Below are 19,961 nucleotides of genomic sequence, written 5' to 3'. Positions count from 1 at the left end.
GTGGACGCAATGCTTGTCTATGAGTAAAGTCAGCAACAACCAACTGCCCGGGAGGGTAAGTGGTTGGTCGCATTAAGCAATGTAAGCTATTGTTCACTAAAGATAGGAATAATCTTACGTTAGCCAAGTTTATATGGTTACCTTGTCTTATGTATGCGTCCACTGCACCTTTAGAGCTACTCGGGAGAGAGTCTAAAGAAAGAACCTAAGATTCGAGAGAGCTAGATTAGAATCGATGCTCGAAAGAGCTAGATTAGGTTTACATAAGCAAGAATGGAGACTTAGGAATAAGCTCTGTTTTCCATCACACAACATATGCACCCTACGGATAGGATATTGCATGCGTCTAGGAAGTAGGATATGGTGGTGATATGCGGCTGTCACGCTCATGCGGCGAGAGCACGTAAGTGGGTTATAGGGGTTTAGGCTAGCATAGGCTTCTCGGCACTTTCGCATATACATCGCATACGTCCTAGAATTAGGCTCAAATGTGTGTAGCATGATCACATAGCTTGCGTTGACTATGGTTGCCCTTGTGGTCACTCTTAAGGGTTGCAATGAAGATATCTCCGCATTTTATCTATTTTTCCATCCATTAACTACCTGTAAATAGTTGTCGTGTCTCTACCTCTCATTCACACTCTCATTGCGTTGTCTGTTACTTAGGAGTATGAGTAGTGTTAGCTTAGCAACCCCTCCATCATTCTTTTATTCAACCGCCGCATGCACATTACCCCATTCATCCAGCTACAAGTCCCTAAGTTCGACCTCGGATCACCCGAGAAATTTGCGTTCGCGTTATATTTAGCGTGAGCGCAAGAAAACTTGTGACAGGATGCATGGTCATTGCATACATTTGTTAACGCATAGTCATTCCAATGCATGACCATCGACGCATGATAATCAACGCATACATTAAGAACATGCATCACATATTGCGAATTTTAGTTGACGAGTAATTGACGTCTAATTTCCCGGCATCAGTAGGAACCCGTTAAACTTCTATAGACTAATTTAAATGGAGTTAGGATAGATGAAAGATTTTTATGGACGCTTGAACCCAATTAATCGAGCATTTGTTTTAATTAAGTGATCAATTGGTAATTAAGACGCTTGTCATGGCTATCCAAGTAAGTTGACTAAGCACATTAAATCAAGAGATATAATCCTTAGTAATCATATGGTCATATGGTCAATCAAACATTAGGTGAATCCTAAGTCGTTTCTTGCACTTTAATTTTCCACAATTTACATTCCCGTGTTTTATTTTCCGATTTAACTTAGAGAAATTCTATTAACTAAGTAGGTGGTTCGGTGATGAAAACACTAAGAAAAAAAACTATATAATTCTATTACGTGTTAAAGGTTTCATATATTTTAAAATTTTATTAAAACCATGAGATAATTAATGCAAACTAATTATCGTTGTACTATACTTTGGACCTTTGTTTTTGGTAATATACTAAAGAACATACAAAATGAAGACAATATAAGAATTTGGGTACAGTTTTCAAATTTACTCCGGAACTCAAGTCTTCTGCCTATACAAACAAACTTGCTAGCACAAATGGGATCAAATATTGGATCACCTTTCTAAAACCTGACACAATTCAACAGTTAACAACACAAGAAGAGGCAAATCCATCTATCCGTCCGTAGCAAGCTTTTCTGTAGCAACTTTGACGCAAGTTTGAAATCAAACAACATTCAAATACATTTTCATTACAGGAAAAAGGAAAGATACAACCTTCCGAACAAGGCATCATCGTGATTCAAGCTCTAAAGATAGAGACAATGAGCAAAAATACGAATATGGAACCCTACCCTAATGATTATCACGTCTGCTCGATCGAGATTCATATTTAGCCCTCTTTCTGGAATCATCCCTATCTCTTGTAGATTCTCTAGTTTCATAATCCTTCTCAGATCTCAGCCTGCTACTTGGTTGATACTCCCCTCTTTCAACTTCCCTGCCCGATTTTAGACCCTCCTCTCTTTCATGTTTTCTCCCTCTAGGCTCCTCATATCTGCTGTGCCTCTTTTCCTCTTCAGTATCTTTACCAGTCCTACTGCGGTGATGAGACTCATTAGCCTTGCGATGATGTCTACTTCCATGCTCTGTTTCTTCAGTAAATCTGCTTCCTGTTTGAGTTGCCTTTCTGTCATCATCCTCATCTTGCACACTGTAGCGTGATCTAATGTTTGATTCAGAGTCAATTTTGGGATCTTCCCTGTACCGTCCATCCCTTGTCTCATCGTATCTACCGCTGCGTGCTCTTCTGCTTGATTCAGAATCATTTTCAAAACCTTTCTTGGGGTTGCCATGGAAATCTGAGTCAATTTTGGGGTCTTCCCTGTACCGTCCATCCCTTTTCTCATCGTATCTACCACTGCGTGCTCTTCTGCTTGATTCAGAATCATTTTCAAAACCTTTCTTGGGGTCGCCATGGAAATCTGACCCTCTTGTAGAATTTCGATTTCTGGACTTTGATTCTAGCTGCTGCTCATTTTTACCACCTTCATCAAACTTTCTCTTGCTGTTCATTGTATCTGTCTGTTGACTTGCATGGTTGAACTCATTGATAGAATCTTTCTTAAACTTCTCCAAACCATCCGCATGATTTAAGCTCCCTTTCCCTCGTTCACGAGCTCCACCACTTGCTTTTACTCCCTTCTCTAGATCAGAATCGTCTCCCGAAGAACATTTCTTAGCTCTCTTGTGTTTATCATTGCCCTTTCTACCTACTGCTAGGCTATCATCAGAATTTTCGTTGTCATCATGTTGCCTTTTAGCATCTATTTTTCCTTTTGTAGCTATCTTACCACTTCTACCCAAATATTCACCTTCTTCTTCAGAATTATCATCAGCATTGTAACTCCTACCTCTGCGTCTCTTCACTATTTCAACACCGCTAGAGCTGTTATCACCACTTTTTTCATTATCAATATCATGTCTGTGTCTACCACCATCTTTCTTACGATGCTTTCTCGACTTTTCGGAATTGGATTCACTATCTACCCTGCTCTTTCCTGCACGTTTGCTGTCATACCTATGCTTACTCTTCTTGCAACCTACATCAGAATCAGAACTGTCATGGTCAGAGCTGTCACTTTCTACCCCATATCTTTTACCATGCTGGTTTCTGTGCTTAAGTTGCCTGCGTTTATTATCAATCCCACTGTCAGAATTGGATTCATCAGTAGACTCCTGTTTCCGGCTTCTTTGATTCTTCACCTTTTGACTTTTATGTCTACTAGATCCTTTCTTGTGGCTGCCCCCCATTCCAAACTCATCACCATCCGTAATTGAATCAGAATCATCACTGTCATGCCTTCTGTTTTTCTCCGGCTTCTTTGAGAAGGTGTATTTCTTATCAATGTCACTGCTAGGATCACTTCCATGACCTCTTCGATTATTTCTCATGTTCTTCTTGGTTTTCTTGTGCTCTCCACCCGAATCAGTATCAGAAGAATTATCCCTATCATGCCTTCTATTTTTTTTATGCTTCCTCGAGGTGATATATTTCTGGTCAAAATCACTGTCTGGGTCACTTTCAGGATCATCTCTCCGTTTATCTCTCAAGTGCTTCTTGGTTCCCTTGCGCTCACCACCAGAATCAGTATCAGAAGAATCATCACTATCATGCCTTCTATTTTTCCTTGAGGCCACGTATTTGTGGCCAACATCACTGTCAAGGTCACTTTCAGAATCATTCCTTCTACTATCTCTCAAGTTACGATCAACAGAATCTGTGTCCGAAGAATCATCCTTAGGCCTTCTTTTTCTACCCTTCTGATGACCTTTCAACTCTTTTGAAATCCTTTTTTTGTCATCCTTATCATCATACTGATCTTCAGGGCCATGCTTTTTCCAATTCAATTCTCTGTCCAGAAAAGAATGTTCAGACTTCTCATGACGCTTAATATCAGCATTCTGACCCTCTCTTCTTTCTCTTGATGGATCAGAAATCTCTTCTTTAACCTGTTCAGTATCGCCCGATGAGCCCAACCCAAGAGCAGCTCTCAATGTTTTCATCTGCTCCTCCTTTCTTGCAGCAATTTGATGAGTCTGTGTATCTGATACCCTATTCAATCAAGGAAAACACCATTTAGACAATCACCTCGTGCACAAAATAAAAAACAGCACTGGGCGCAAAACCACAAATATGATAAAAAATCAGAATCAACAGAAATATAGTAAGTACTAAAATTAGTTTGACCTCCAAAGGAAAATAAATTTGCATTAAACCATGAAGGAAGAAGACTCAGAGCCATGAAAAGTTAACAAAGAAATTTTGTGTAGGCCACTTTCTTATTACTACCCGAATATTCATTCTACCACTCAAGAAAATTATCTTTTATTATTTAACGACCAATTATATTGCATGGCAAGGGCAATTCTTGCAAGAAAGCACGGGCAAGCCAACCAACCACGAATTGCAGTTTACCAAGTGTAATTTATCATACATAGTGTTCATTTAGGGGAGAAGAGGAATGCCCTCCAATTCAAGAAGGAAAAAAGCAGCAATAATATGCAAACCAATTTAGTATTCAAGCAATTAACAAAAACTAAATACCAAAAGAATGGCATTTGAGATTTTCTAATTAGAGTAATAGAATAAAAAGGAACTCCCAATGACTTCCCAGCTATCAAACATTCAGAAAATTTCAAAACATAATCAAAGATTCCGTCATCCTCAATCTCTTCAAGCTTTTTGTGTATCAAACCCACAAAATTAATGAGTGAACACCATACCTCTTATCTGCAAGTACGATGGCAGAAGGTCCATCTTTTTCCTCAGAACCTGAAGCAGCTTCCAAAGTCTCACGAGCCTCCCTCAACTTTTCAGAAATTTCATCCGATGTATAGCCTTGGTCAATGAGCTTGTCCTCAAGTATGACAAGTTTGAGTTCAATCTGACGCTTGCGATCATGTTCGAGAATGTCTTTATTAGGTTTCTTAGAAACTCCAGCAGTGCCCTGATCTTCTTCAAATCCTCTGGTGCTTTCAGCAACCTTTCCAGTCTTTGGCCTCACAAAAAATTTGTTCGTCTGGATGTAACCATTAGTGCCAGACCCTCTAGGAGTCTGTAATCCAATACCGTTATACATAGCCCTGCTTCACCAACCTAAATAGAATCCAATCAAGATCTACCAAATCATTCAAAACCATTCAATACAAGAAAATACACTAATCAATTACCCAAATCACACAACAAAAAATTACAGAGAAAAGGGAAAAAAATCTCAAGCACCAAAATAATTAGAAGAGAAATCGAAAATCAGAACATGAAAAAGATCAAACAAATAACAAATAACCCTTAACCTCATATATCATAACAGAACCAAATTTCATCTCATAAACCCTTAAACCCAAAATAATATCTTCAAATCTACACACCTCACACTTGAAGAACAACCGAGATTGAAAGTTGACAAGGAAATCAAATAGATCTCAAGAGAGCAGAGATGGAGAGAGTGCCAGAGACGGAGAGATCTTGACCGATCAGAGACGGCGGCAACATTGAGAGACGAGAGAGAGAAATCGAGATCAGAGACGGAGAAGATTGAGAGAAATCGACAACGTCGAAGAGATTAGAAAACCCTAGCTTATAAGATAATTTGTTGAATTATAATGTAGTTTTTCTTTTTCCTTCATTTTACTCACCCAATATTGAGGAGAAAATAATTATGGTTGTTACACTATAGAAAAGTATTCTTCAATGTAAATAAAGGTTAAATTTCATATTTTTATAGATACGGGTTATTAATCATAATTATTTGTTTTTTTTCGTTCTTTTAATTACATTTATGAATTTTTCTTTATTTTATCCCTAATACTTTTGAGCGAATCTTAAATCTAAAAGTTATATTTATAATTTATAATCTTTTAATATACTATGTGTGTCATGACCGATAGAGATACAGATAATCTATCGCAATCTATGATAGTAGATCGTAATATTTTATTATTATTTATAATAATTTTCTCATTTAAAATAATTATTCTATTACTAACTATCTTTTATTAAAATCTATATTTTATCTTTTATTAAAACGGGAGAAGGTTGGAAAAACATTTTTGAAATCCTCTCTACCTTACCGGGAGGGCTGTAAATTTTTTATGTCCAACTGTTTTTTTTTTTTTTTTTTCAATTTTATAATTAGTATATTGTTATTCTATTTATATTGGTAGTTAGGAAAACCATATTGATTAATGAATTACATGTTTATATTCATTGCATTGAAATAAAATCCCATGTTTATGTTACCTCATGCCTAAAAAATTGTTAATCGGTTATAAATAGTAAATCAATTAATAATCAATAATAGATTGAGCATTCAAAGTTTGGAATTTAAAACTAAATATAACTTTAAATATAAAATCAAATCAAATTAGTAAAGTACTTTTAATGAGTTTGAAAAGTTCATTTCATTAAAAAAAAAATTAATGAATAAATAAAGTAGTTAGAACAGTTAATGGTCCAAATGAACAAAATAAACTTAATAAATCCTTCCAGAAAAATATTCTTTTTCTAGAATAAAAAATGTAATATCTATATATTTTAGAATTGTCAAATCAAATAAAAAATGTAAATTAAGTGTGAGATAAATAAAGCAATTTTGATAAACTCGTATAAATTTTAAAAAAACAGAAGGTAAAAATCTATAATATGGTAGCTATTAACTTAGCACTTTTATCTAATTATATTTAATCGTAGCATATAAAGAATTTAGAATAAAGTTATAATCTTATAAATTTTATTAACTCTAAATTTGTTTGTTACATAAATTTAGAATAATTTGAAAACTCTATTTTAAAAGTGAAAGCCTATGATAATAATAATTAACAAAGTACTTGAGGCTTTAATAACAAAATAAATGATAAAATTTGACAAATTAAAAGCATAACATAAATATCTTTTTTATCATTATAATTTTTGTTCATAATTATGTATACATAAACCAAAATTAACTTCTTTTACAATTGTAACATTTTCTAAACTGATATATATAGATAGAAATTATTCAAATTTTATAATAGCACAAAACAATAATCTATCAAATTATTTATTTATATAATCTAAATTTGAATGTTCAATTCAAACATATTTATGATCTTGGTTACTGAAAATTGAAAAATTAAATTTAAAATTTAAATATAATACTTATATGATAATAATATTAATAACAACAATAGTTATAATAAAAAGAGGCATTCCCGGTCCCTACATATCAACCATATCCTCCTATTAATTTCTTTATCTATAATCGACTCTTTACAAATTTTTGGAAAACCAACCTGAAATTTGAAAACCAAATTTGAAAGCCAAAATAAGTGGACCTCGTTTGAAATAAAATGTAAATGTAACAAGCAAATATAATTAGTTGCACTTAACGTTTATTGATGAATATATTGATTTAAAACTAAAACATGTACATAAATGAATGACTATATTTTAGGTAAATTTAACTTAATGGTATTGACATGTATTCTGATTCAAAAAATTTAAAAGGTCAGAGATTTAATCTCCTATTGGCATGCGCTACGTTCTAAAAGGTTGGAAGTTTAATCCTTCATCCCTACACTTGTTTATATATATATAAGATTAAATGATGATTAATTTAAAATCATTTTTTATATTTCAGATTACAAGATTTAAAATCATTTCTTAAAACTTTCTTGAATTCGAACGGAGGGTAAGTTGCATATAAAATTAGAATTTGATCCATATAATTTTAAAAGTTAGAATTTAGTCAAATTGTTAGGACTCATAAATAGTCTCCAAAGACGATTCGAATTATAAACCATAAAGGTTGAATTCTAACTTATAGTTCAACAACTCCGAAGGTGAAGAAATAAACCATATACTTTTGAAATTTAACCTATATTTAACTTGAAATGTTTCACTAATCGAGATATTATGAGATATATGAAATTGTACCACTACAGAGTCATTTTTACATCAATTACAAGTCTTTTTTTCTTAAAAAAAATCAATTACAAGTCTATTAAGTATCTACCATTTACCATCATTATTAGTAAAATTACAAATTTAATATCTAAAATTTCGTATGATCTAAACTAAAGATAGGAGTAAAGAATTTAGCCTCAAAAGGTTAGACGGGTCAAGCTCAATGTGGTTTATTCATATTCTTCTTGGTTTTCTTGAGCTCACCACCAGAATCAGTATCAGAAGAATCATCCTTATGCCTTCTTTTTCTATCCTTCTGATGACCTTTCAACACTTTGGAAACCTTTTTCTCGTCATCCTTATCATCATACTGATCTTCAGTTTCATGCTTTTTCCAGTTCAATTCCTGTTCAGAAAAGAATATTCAGACTTCTCATGGTGCTTAATATCGGCATTGTGGCTCTCTCTTCTATTCCTTGATGGATCGGAAATCCCTTCTCTAACCAGTTCACTATCGTCCGAAGAGCAGCTCTCAATTTTTTCATCTGCTCCCCTCCTTTCTTGCGGCAATTCGGTGAGTCTGTGTATTTGATAAACTATTCAATCAAGGAAAACACCGTTTAGACAATCATCTTGTGCGCAAAATAAGAAAACAACACTAGGCACACAACTACGAATATGATAAAAGATCAGAAACAACAGAATAAATTTTCATTAAACCATGAAGGAAAAAGACACAGAGCCATGAAATTATTAATTAGCAAAGAAATTTTATATAGGCCACTTTCATATCACTACCTGAATATTCATTCTACCACTCAAGAAAATTACCATTTATTATTGTACAACAATAATAAATGGAATTGTGAATTTGCTTCTAAATGGTGGGCTATATAATTTAGCTTCTTTGGGGTGGTTGGTTGTCTTCATTAGAAGATTGATGAGTGGATGATCGAAGGGATTGATGGTGGAAGCTTTTGCAGAAAAGGAAAAATCGTATGGAGATGTCCTACTCGTTCTCTTATGTTATGTCTTTGGAGATAAGTTTAATTACATGTATTTTAGTTCATAATGATGAAGTAATAATTGCAAATTCCAAAACAAAATCAGAGTTCCATCATCCATGGGTGTGCCTCAAAGTGTATCAAGCTCAAAAAATTTGAAAAACAATAAAAAGACAATAAGCGAACACCATAACCTCTTATCTGCAAATACAATGGCAGAAGCTCCATCTTTTTCCTCTAAAGCAGCTTCCAAAGTCTCACGAACCTCCCTTAACTTCTCAGAAATTTTATCCACTGTATAACCTTGGTCAGTGAGCTTGTCCTCAAGTATAACAAGTTTGAGTTCAATCCAACGCTTGACATCGTGTTCAAGAATGTCTTCATTAGGTTTTCTTGAAACTCCAGCAATGCCCTGGTATTCCTCGAATCCTCTAGAGCTTTCAGCAACCTTTCTGGTTTTTGGACTCAAAGAACTTATTGGTCTGGATGTAGCCATTGGTGCCAGACCCTCTGGGAGTTTGTAACCCAATACTGTTATACATCTTCTTTGCTTCACAACCTAGAAAAAGAATTCAACCCCAGTCAAGATAATGATTCAATTTCAAGCGGAAAGAAAACCATTCAGGCATTGAGGGGAAAAAAAAAGAACCTAATCGCGAACAAAATTAATTCAAGATTGAATTCAAGCAAATTTCTTTGGATAACTTGGACCTTGGTTAACAGGTGCTTGCGTGCTTCTGATGATGAAAAAGATGGGAATCATGAAGTCTCTAAACCTTAGCAATCGATTTGGTACATAAAGTCAGAAACCAAACCAATTTGGTCGGTTGGTTAAGTTCAAATACCCTGTACTACTCCAACCAGGAAAGTCTGATAAACTATTTCCCCAAAAAAATGCCACTGATGGGGTGTACATGGTTAGGGATTTTGTTACCAAAATCGAGAAATATAGTATTCACAAGTTCAGAATTAACGATTACAGAGAACGACCAAACCAACTAGAATCTCAAGCATTAAAATAAAGAGAGAGAACAAAAGAAAAACCATGAGATTGCACATTCAAAATCTCAAAACCTAAATCACGGAACAAAAAAATTACATACAGGACAAAAATTCCAGAGAAAAAGAAAAAAACTCAAACACCAAAGTAATCAAAATAGAAATCGAAGATCGGAATCTGGAAAAGGAAAAAAACAAAAAAAATCCTTAACCTCACATATAATGACAGAACCAAAATTCCTTATCTCATAAAACCATAAAACTCGATAAAATTTTACCAGAGATGGAGCGAGCACAAGAGATGGAGAGATCTTGAGCGATCAGAGACGGCGGGAACAGTGGAATACGAGAGAGAGAAATCGAGATCACGGAGAAAAGCTCGAGAGAATCGAGAACGTTTCAGAGAGAAATTGAGAGTTTCAGTCTTAAAGTGGAAGGAAATGGGCGCGAATAAGAACCCTATCAAACGGTGAAAGCAAATATATATAGTTTTTGGAGAGGATTATGATCTCTATCTTATATTAATTTTAAATAAGTGATTGATAATTCAGTTATAAATCTTAAAAATTCTCTTTTTCTCAAGAAGAAAACATAACTTTTTTTTAAAAAAAAATAAAAATATCAGGTGCTCGCTACCAAGCCAATTTTCTGATTAGAATTTGTCATATAGCCATTTTTATTATTAAAAAAAAAAAAAAAAAAGTTGAATTATTATTTAAAAAGAGGGTTGCATGATATAAATGATGCCTAGGTTATATTTTATCACTATTCATAAATTGACCCTTAAATTTTTTCTCTTAAAACTCTTTAAATTATTTAAGGTTTGTCGTTTTCTAAAAGGAATTAAAGATATATATTATTGTTTTCTTTTCAAAAATATTATACTTAATCCTATTTCATGACTTCTTATGTATTCTTTTAGATATTTCTAAAAATTTTTTATTGTCTACGTTAAAAACAAATACATGATTTACAACTATATACAAATATAATGCTTATACCTTGGAAACGGAAAAAAAAAAAAAAAAAAAAAAAAAAAGTTCATAATATCAAATGACCTATTTTTTTTTTAAAAAAAAACTGTCAATTAACCTTCTGCTAACGTTATGACGGTAGTAGATTACAAGAATTGTCCCTGATAATTGTCTCGCTCTCGCTACTTGGATCTCGCGCTCGCTATCTGTCTATCTTCCATCGTGATGTGATTGTTTGTCATTGTGCCATTGATTTGACAATTTTCACGAAATCTATCTACAATTTAAAATCGTTAACATACAGCAAAATATGTAATGGTGAATTCTTTAAAATCTAAACTTCATTTCAACTGTCATTTTGTTGAACGGAGATTTATTGAACGAGGTTTTCCAGAGTGGAGTTTTTCAAAACCAAACGGAGTTTTCAGAACGGGTTTTTCAGAACGAAACAAAATTTTCTTCAACTTGGTTTCATTGGTGTTTGTAGAAACGTGGTCTAAAAAAATGTATGTAAATAGACAATGTAAATAGCATAATGAAAGGGGTGTAAGAAAGAGCGACAATGAAAAAGGTGGAGAGAGAGAGCGACAGCGAGAAAGGTGGAGAGAGCAATATTGAGCGACAGCGCGATACAGCGAGAGCAATTTGGAGCGACAGTGAGCAAGATCCATGTGTATTACTATCTTCTTAATAAAAAATGTTCTCTTGCTTTGTAGGATGACAGAAAAGTGTGTACTAATTCGATATGGAGAACATTGGGATGAGAACCAAAATTTGTATGTTGGAGCGCAAGCTAACAGGAATCATTGTGCCTATTACCTTGAAGTATAAAGAACTTAAAGCTCACATTTACAGGGTTGCAAATGTAAATTACTCAGAGTTTGATGTTGTTATGGGAGTTAAATATAAGCTTGACTTTGAAGCCCCTCCACAGTACATACGGAATGACAGTGGTGTTCGCTTCCTTCTTTTCCGAGATGATCTTTCTAGAGTTCAGCTATATGTAACGCTAAAATCATACCACGGCGAAAATGTGAATATGAGTCATAATGGTATAGGTGTAGACAGACAATATGAGGTATCATATGAGCTTAATCAAGAAGAGGGTGATATTCCATTGTCTATGAACACTCATCCATCGACATTATCAGTAGATAATAACAGCATTCATGCAGTGGATTTGGAAAGAGAAACTCAATATAACGGACCTGTGCTTGGTAATGAGAGATCAACAGGTTTGAATTTTATGGATTGTGGTCCTTCAGAAAAACGTGATCCTTTCGTGGTTGATAATGAAAGATCAGTAGGATTGAATTCTATGTACTGTGATCCTTCAGAGGTGCATAGACCTGTAGTGGCTATTACTAAGAGATCAGCATGATTGAATTTCATGTCTTCATGTCGTAAAGAGGAATTGATTATGCCTAGTACCTCTTCATCTGATACAGATGTTGAAGTTGGTCAAATTTTTTTAAGTAAAAGTGATTTAAAAATGAGATTGTCTATTCTGTCCATAAACAATAATTTTGAATATAAGGTAAGGAATTCAACTAAGTCTTTGTTTACTGTCAAATGTATAGAGGATAATTGTAAGTGGAGCTTTCGTGCAGTGAAAATTCCAGGGTGCGACATATTTAAGATCACGAAGTATATACGGTCGCACACATGTTCTATTGGAATTTTAAATCATGACCATAGACAAACAACGGCTGCAGTAGTTAGTGAACTAATCAAAGACAAGTTTATAGGCATAGGACGTGTTTGTAAACCTCATCACATTGTTGAGGATATGAGAAAAGAGTATGGCGTAAACATAAGTTATGATAAGGCATTGCGTGCAAGGAAAACCGCTTATGCTCTCGCTAGGGGTACTTCAGAAGAGTCGTATGTTGTTTTACATGCATATGGTGAAGCGTTAAAAATGGAGAATCCAGGTACAATGTTTGAAATCGAACTTGAAAATGATGTCCATTTCAAGTACATGTTTATGGCATTAGGGCCTTTATTAGAGGTTTTTCAAGTTGTTTGCCTGTGATAATTGTTGATGGATCGAATCTGAAAGAAAATACAAAGGGACCATGTTGGTCGGCGTTTCCATGGATGGCAACAACCAAGTTTACCCACTAGCATATGCCATAGTGGACAATGAAACTGATCGAGCTTGGAAGTGGTTTATGTCGAACTTGAAGTGTGTCATTGGAGAACCCCCTAACTTGATGTTCGTGTTCAATCGAGTGGTATCTATTGGCAATGCCATTCGTGCAGTTTTTCCCACGACATTTCATGGATTGTGCACATACCACCTAGAAAATAATATTATTTCCATCTTTAAGGACAGTACGATTGTTGGGATGTTCAAGGATGCAGCCAGAGCATTTCGCATGTTAGAGTTCCAAGCACACTGGGACCAACTACGTAATTTTCAAAATGGTGCAGTATCGAAATATTTGGAAGATATTGGTCTTGAAAGGTGGACGCGTGTTTACCAAACAGAACGAAGATATGATAACATAACGTCCAATAGTGCAGAGTGTTTTAATTCATTGACCAAAGAATATCGACAACTGCCCATAATGTGTTTATTAGAACATGTTCGAGGCTTCATCCAGTCATGGTTTTATGAATGGAGAAATTATTGGGCATCTTGAATGACGTTGGGCCGATTGATTGTTATAGGATCCATGTGCGGGAAAATTGATTGGACGGTATTGTGAACCTCCATACGAAGGAATGCACATGCAAGGAATTTGACTCACTCGATATCCCATGTTCGCATGCAATTGTGGCTATGCGAGAACGAAACATCCCCATCCATGGTTTGTGCAGTCCATTCTATAGTGTTGACTCTCTCATGGTTGCTTATGCAGAGCCTGAAATCCACTCGGTCACATATCTGAATGGAAGAGACTTCCGAAATATGTGGAAAAACATATTGCACCTCCTAGAAGAATGGTACAGGTCAGGCGACGAATAGTACAAAGAATACCATCAAGAGGAGAACAACGCAGACAAATAAAATGTGGTAGGTGTGGGAACTACTGGCATAATCAACAAAACTGCAGTGAATCGCTCACGTCTGGGCGACCTACTGATTCTAATCCAAATGATTCAAATGTCGGTCGATTGTAATTGTCTATGTGTCACTTGTAATCCTCAAAACTGTAATTTTCTATGTGCCACTTGTCTATTCACGAATTTCTTCAAATGTATCATTTATCTTGCTCTCCTTTTTATAAATTTAATTAAGTGGTTGTCTATTCATGAATCATTCTGGAAATGTCTCGCTCTCGCTAATCTCGCTATCACTTGTAATCCCTTTTAAAATGTGTTGCTTATAAGTTTAATTACTAAAATTTGTCTATTCATGAATCTTTTCAAATGTTTCGCTTATCTCACTGTCGCTTTTATAAGTTTAATTAAATTGTTGGCTATTCGTGAACCATTCTGGAAATGTCTCGCTCTCACTAACATTTGTAATCTCTTTTAAAATGTCTCACTTATAAGTTTAATTACTAAAGTTTGTCTATTCATGAATCTCTTCAAATGTCTCGCTCTCCCTTTTATAAGTTTAATTAACTTGTTGGCTATTCATGAATGAATCTTCTTGGAAATGTCTCGCTCTCGTTATCACTTACACAACTTTCCTCAAGTTTGTCTATTTATGTTACTCAAATGTTTGTCTATTTATGTTAGTTCTACACTAACAATTTAAATAACATGTTAGTAAAATTACATCAATAATATACATAATATACATATACGTTAATAATATGGAGTGTTTGTCCACAATTGACATGCCAATTGCATCTTATAGTCACTCATCTTCTCCTGAGTGATTACAAATGGGGAACTACCAGTCACTAAATGTTCTAAGAATTTTACAACAAATATTTCATAATCTAACGACCCGTGTTGTGTATTCGTAGAGGTAGGTTGGGATATCTTCCAACGAGACATTTCTATGTCCGGATTCCAACGTTTCAAGTCACAGTAGTGAAGAAGCGATGGTAGGGTGTAAGTCAACGGTTCAAAGAAAGACTCTAGCTTCTTCTTCGATATCATGGACGGTAGTGAATCAAATACGAACAATCGGCCTCTATTTAGATCGAATGCAATCAACATTCAATGTTGATCGATGTTTGTTGCCGTATGCATGAAGTCCATATCTGACCACTTGACATCGAATTTACCCATGACATAATCCGGTAACGTCTCTTCCCTCCATGCTACGGCAACATGCAAAGTCGACTTGTTTTTAATATGTTTGTAGACCCCATCTCAAGAATTTAGGTGACTCTACATGGGGAAAAAATATTAAAAACACATAATAGTCAACCAACATATTCCTATTCAGAAGTGCAGTAAATGGTTACCGTTATTCCAATTGGCAGGATGGTGAAGCTGGCCATACACGTGTTTGGTCGCCTATAGAATTTATCTTTTATGAACTAAAATAGGATATTTAGGGTTTGCATCCAGAACAAAATATACGTTAGGAGAGGGGAGTAAACAGTATGTACTTGGTAAAAAGGACACGGATCGTAAACTTACATCACACTCAACCCATGAACTTGATTCGGTCAACTCCTGGAAAAAGGATTTGGATAATGGATGAACTGCATTTTCTCGAACCTCGTTGTCCGTATTCTTATCGGCAATCCAGTTCACCATTTTCTTGAATATAGCAGTTGGAACCTCATGCTACTAAGGAGTATTGGATCATCGCTTTAAACTGTATCATAGGTGCCCCAATGAGAGGGTACTTAATATTTGGATGATCTAAAGGAAGTTGAACCTTAATTTTCTTCTTTTTTGTTATTTTCTTTTTTGGTTCGACAGGACGTGTGTATTTATCAACGACCTTTCTCGACCATAACCTACAGAAATATAACAAAATGGTGAACATGTCGAATAACAAATATGAAGAAAGAAATTTTCGAATCACATAATGATCATACCTGTGAATTGAGATATAGGGTGTTAGAGGAGGTCGTGATATCAAGCTGTATAGATGAATTGAGAGGTAGAGGTGGGTTAGGTGACATAGGTGGAGGTGGGATAGGTGACTTAGGTGGAGGTGGGGTAGGTGACCTACATACAGGTTGGGTGGATGACCGAGATAGAGTTGGGATGGGGAACATGGTGGCATCGTGGCTTGTCTGTGAAGTGGGGGACCTCATCACCTCAAACACCGTGGAACCCTTCATAGACTGTAATAGAGACAAAATAGTTGACAATTGTGCTTTGATGTCTTTCGTGTCCATCTACAGGTTCGATACACGAGCATCCAAGCTCGATATTGAGCTGTCAATACTCCGTAGGTACGAATATACATCAGGATCAACATTGCCTCCCTCTTTGTGGCCCGAAATCTCCGGGATAGAACACTCCTTCTTAGGCTCAGGACGTACGTCACCCACCAACACATCATGAAACATATCCTCACTAGGGTGTAAGTAGGCTGGTGGATGTTTTGTTCCCCATCAGATTCGTCGTCCCTCACTCCACCTTCTAAATTACCCTGTTGTTCACCTTCCAAACTATTCTCTGAACTACTGCCACTCTTTGAACTACTAGAGCCCCTTGAACTCTCGGTGTTGGAGTGTGCTTGTCTTACGGCCCGTCTATCAATTGGTGTGTCCCGAAACTTCTTCTCAGCATTGGACATGACAATACCCTCTTTGATTTTTGTCTGCATTAAGGAACCTAGTAAGATGGTTAGTGTACATTTAACAATCGAATAAACATACTGTGATTAGATAGATTACACTTACATTTTGAGACTAAAAAATGCTCTCTCGAGTGCTTTGAATGACACCGAGTGGGAGCATGACCACCGAAATATACGAGGCACAGCTACTTTACTTTTTCGAGTGGCAACGTTCCCTGCCATTGACGATAGGATCTCATACGTCCACACCTAAATCCAAATAATTCAAATTTATAACTATGTTAATGTTAAACTAAAAATAAAGTTAAGTTAAGGAACATCTACCTGGAATGCTTGGGGAAATCCACGGAGCGAATACTTCACAACATAATTTTTATTTCCCCTCACCTTCTCCTTATATAAACCAATCTTGTTGTTTAGTGTAGTCTTCAGGGCGTCGAGTGTCCTCTGCCAAATAATTGTACCCCAATCAAGATTGTTGTAGTGATCTATGTCTTCAACATCGTCAAATAGAGTAAGATCAACAACATTCTTTTGCTTGTTTTTACCCATCATTGCAACCTCTGTGTAATATACTAGGATAATTTTAACAGCATCATCGTCATTTTCAAATACCAAATTTTTGTATTCTTATTCAAGTAAATTCAAGTGGAATGCGTCTGAGGTCGACCGATTACCAAAGTACCTTGTCAAAAGTTCTTGTGAGGACTCCTTACTCCATACAACTCGCATAGGAGACCACCACAAACCAGTGATCAATAAAAAGGCATCCTTAAAAAATGTGACGACCTTTCCTCTGATAAAGAAACTAATCGAGTCCACTCCTGACTTTTTCACTTTCCTTAATAACAAGTGGTGGATTAATGGGCTGTTGAATACAAGTTCAATGTCTACAAAGCGACCAAAAACTGTTTTCTTGAACATCTCTAATTGCCTTCTGATAAGCTTATTCTTTACAATCTTGTTGGCATTGGCAACGTGGCCCAGACACGTTGCTTGCCCGGGAAACCTATCAACTTCACGAATTTTCAAAGATTTTGACATCTTAAATTATTCCTGCATTGTATGAACATTAAATTTATCAGTTAATATGTTCGTACTAAAAAATCACTAACAAAACATACTGTTAAAGTCTGCTCTCATTGATCTCGCTCTAGCCCATCTCACTTTCGCCCGTCTCGCTCTAGCCCATCTCGCTCTCGCAAAACTCGTCCACTACCTTGTCTGACTCTAACTATATCTTCTTCGTCCTCAACCAATGTAAAGCACATCGAAACCTAAATTAAAAAACAGACGCGATCGATTAAACCCTGAAACCAGTTATGAACGTGACGACCGATCAAATGAAACCAACCTAAACAGACGCAACACAACATGCAAGACAAAAATTAAATTCACTAACCTAGTAGAGAACTTCGATTACGGTAGTAGATGGACGATGGTTTTGCAGAGTGAGATTGAATGATACTTGCACGAGAATTTTGAGCGTGGGATGACCATTGAGTTTGAGCACACGAGTATTGTATAGTCTAGAGGGGCATTTTTGTATTCTCATACCGTGATGACATAAGCAGATGGTCAATTGACAATTCTTTAAAAAAAAGGGGTCATTTGGCATTATGGACCGAAATATTAGGTCATTGGCCCAAATTTCCCTTTTTTTTAAAGAACTGTCAATTGACCCTCTGCTTACGTCATCACGGTATGAGATTACAAAAATGCCCCTCTAGTCTATATGATACTTGTGCGCTCAAACTCAACGATCGTCCTACACTCAAAACTCTCGTGCAAGTGTCGTTCAATCTCGCTCTACAAAACCATCGTCCATCTACTTCCATAATCGAAGTTCTCTACTGGGTTAGTGAATTTAATTTTTGTCTTGCATGTTGCGTTGCGTCTGTTTAGGTTGATTTCATTTGATCGGTCGTCACGTTCATAACTGGTTTTGGGGTTTAATCGGTTGCGTCTGTGTTTTTATTTTGGGTTTCGATGTGTTCTGCATTGGTTGTGGACGAAGAAGATATAGTTAGAGTCAGATAAGGTAGTGGACGAGTTTTGCGAGAGCGAGACGAACGAAAACGAGATGGGCTAAAGCGAGATGGGATAGAGCGAGATGAGCGAAAGCGAGATAGGCTAGAGCGAGATTAGCGAGAGAAAGATTAGATAGAGCGAGATTAGAGAAAGTGAGATTAGCGAGAGCGAGACTTTAACAGTATATTTTGTTAGTGATTTTTTAGTACAAACTTATTAACTGATAAATTGAATGTTCATACAATGCAGAAATAATTTAAGATGTCAAAATCTATGAAAATTCGTGAAGTTGATAGGTTTCCCGGGCAAGTAACGTGCCTGGGCCACGTTGCCAATGCCAACAAGATTGTAAAGGAGAAGCTTACCGAAAGGCAGTTAGAGATGTTCAAGAAAACAGTTTTTTGTCGCTTTGTAGACACTGAACTTGTATTTAATAGCCCACTAATCACCATATGTTATTAAGGAAAGTGAAGAAGTCAGAAGTGGACTCAATTAGTTTCTTTGTCAGAGGAAAGGTCGTCACATTTTCGAAGGACGACTTTTTATTGATCACTGGTTTGTGGCGGTCTCCTATGCGAGTTGTACGGAGTGAGGAGTCCTCACAAGAAATTTTGACAAGGTACTTTGGTAATCGGTCGACCTCAGATGCATTCCACTTGAATTTACTTGAAGAAGAATACAAAAATTTGGTATTTGAAAATGACGATGATGCTGTTAAAATTACCCTAGTATATTGCACAGAGGTTGCAATGATGGGTAAAAACAAGTAAAAGAATGTTGTTGATCGTACTCTATTTGACGATGTTGAAGACATAAATTACTACAACAATCTTGATTGGGGTACAATTATTTGGCAGAGGACACTCAATGCCCTGAAGACTGCACTGAATGACAAGGTTGGTTTAGACAACGCCCTGACCGATAACTTGAAAAACCTATATTACAAGGCCCTAATGCCATAAACATGTACTTGAAATGTACATCATTTTCAAGTTTGATTTCAAACCTTGTATCTGGATTCTCTATTTTTAACACTTCACCATATGTATGTAAAACAGCATACAACTCTTCTAAAGTACCCCTAGCGAGAGCATAAGCGGTTTCCCTTGCATATAACTTATGTTTATGTCGTACTCTTTCCTCATATCCTAAACGATGTGACAAGGTTTATAAATACGTCCTATGCCTGTAAACTTGTCTTTGATTAGTTCACCAATTACTGTAGTCATTGCTTGTCTATGGTCATGATTTAAAATTCCAATAGAATATGTATGCGACTGCATATACTTCGTGATCTTAAATATATCACACCCCAGAATTTTCACTGCACGAAGGCTCCACTTACAATTATCCTCTATACATTTGA

At 35.8% G+C, this 19,961-nt stretch overlaps 1 protein-coding gene, 1 long non-coding RNA gene and 1 pseudogene across 5 annotated transcripts; all 3 read right to left on the bottom strand.

Moving 5' to 3' along the window:
• Positions 1 to 1,479: 1,479 nt before the first annotated feature.
• LOC120075400 (uncharacterized) lies at positions 1,480 to 5,725 on the bottom strand. Of its 2 annotated transcripts, none has more exons than XM_039028767.2 (3): positions 5,402 to 5,725; positions 4,757 to 5,129; positions 1,480 to 4,085 (listed from the first exon to the last, which is right to left on the bottom strand). In XM_039028767.2, the coding sequence occupies exons 2-3, from the start codon at positions 5,110 to 5,112 to the stop codon at positions 1,826 to 1,828; spliced, it is 2,616 nt and encodes an 871-aa protein (XP_038884695.1). In that variant the 5' UTR covers positions 5,113 to 5,129; positions 5,402 to 5,725; the 3' UTR covers positions 1,480 to 1,825. The 2 variants fall into 2 exon arrangements, with proteins under 2 accessions (XP_038884695.1, XP_038884696.1); XM_039028768.2 differs by having other exon boundaries at positions 4,757 to 5,151; positions 5,402 to 5,632.
• A 2,181-nt stretch (positions 5,726 to 7,906) lies between these two features.
• Positions 7,907 to 9,474, bottom strand: LOC120075051 (pre-mRNA-splicing factor CWC21-like; annotated as a pseudogene). Its single transcript, XR_016528995.1, has 2 exons — positions 9,115 to 9,474; positions 7,907 to 8,512 (listed from the first exon to the last, which is right to left on the bottom strand). The product of XR_016528995.1 is annotated as a pre-mRNA-splicing factor CWC21-like (transcript).
• Positions 9,475 to 14,433: 4,959 nt separating this feature from the next.
• Positions 14,434 to 18,217, bottom strand: LOC150036600 (uncharacterized). Of its 2 annotated transcripts, XR_016529087.1 has the most exons (6): positions 16,889 to 18,215; positions 16,668 to 16,813; positions 15,852 to 16,585; positions 15,445 to 15,770; positions 15,267 to 15,341; positions 14,434 to 15,189 (listed from the first exon to the last, which is right to left on the bottom strand). It is a non-coding gene; the product is annotated as an uncharacterized LOC150036600 (long non-coding RNA). The 2 variants fall into 2 exon arrangements; XR_016529086.1 differs by having other exon boundaries at positions 15,267 to 15,770; positions 16,889 to 18,217.
• Between the last annotated feature and the right edge of the window lie 1,744 nt (positions 18,218 to 19,961).

The sequence above is a fragment of the Benincasa hispida genome, chromosome 4, assembly GCF_027475165.1.
Source record: "Benincasa hispida cultivar pf3 chromosome 4, pf3_genome.v1.1, whole genome shotgun sequence".
Classification (NCBI taxonomy): domain Eukaryota; kingdom Viridiplantae; phylum Streptophyta; class Magnoliopsida; order Cucurbitales; family Cucurbitaceae; genus Benincasa; species Benincasa hispida.
The sequence above is the reverse complement of the archived record's forward strand: the minus strand, read 5'-3'. Positions and strand labels throughout refer to the sequence as shown.

Excerpts from the sequence above, each read along its gene's own strand:
- LOC120075400 (XM_039028767.2), bottom strand. The coding sequence starts at position 5,112 with ATGTATAACGGTATTGGATTACAGACTCCTAGAGGGTCTGGCACTAAT. Across the intron at positions 4,086-4,756 it reads ATCGTACTTGCAGATAAGAG|GGTATCAGATACACAGACTC; the intron begins GTATGGTGTTCA and ends TTGATTGAATAG.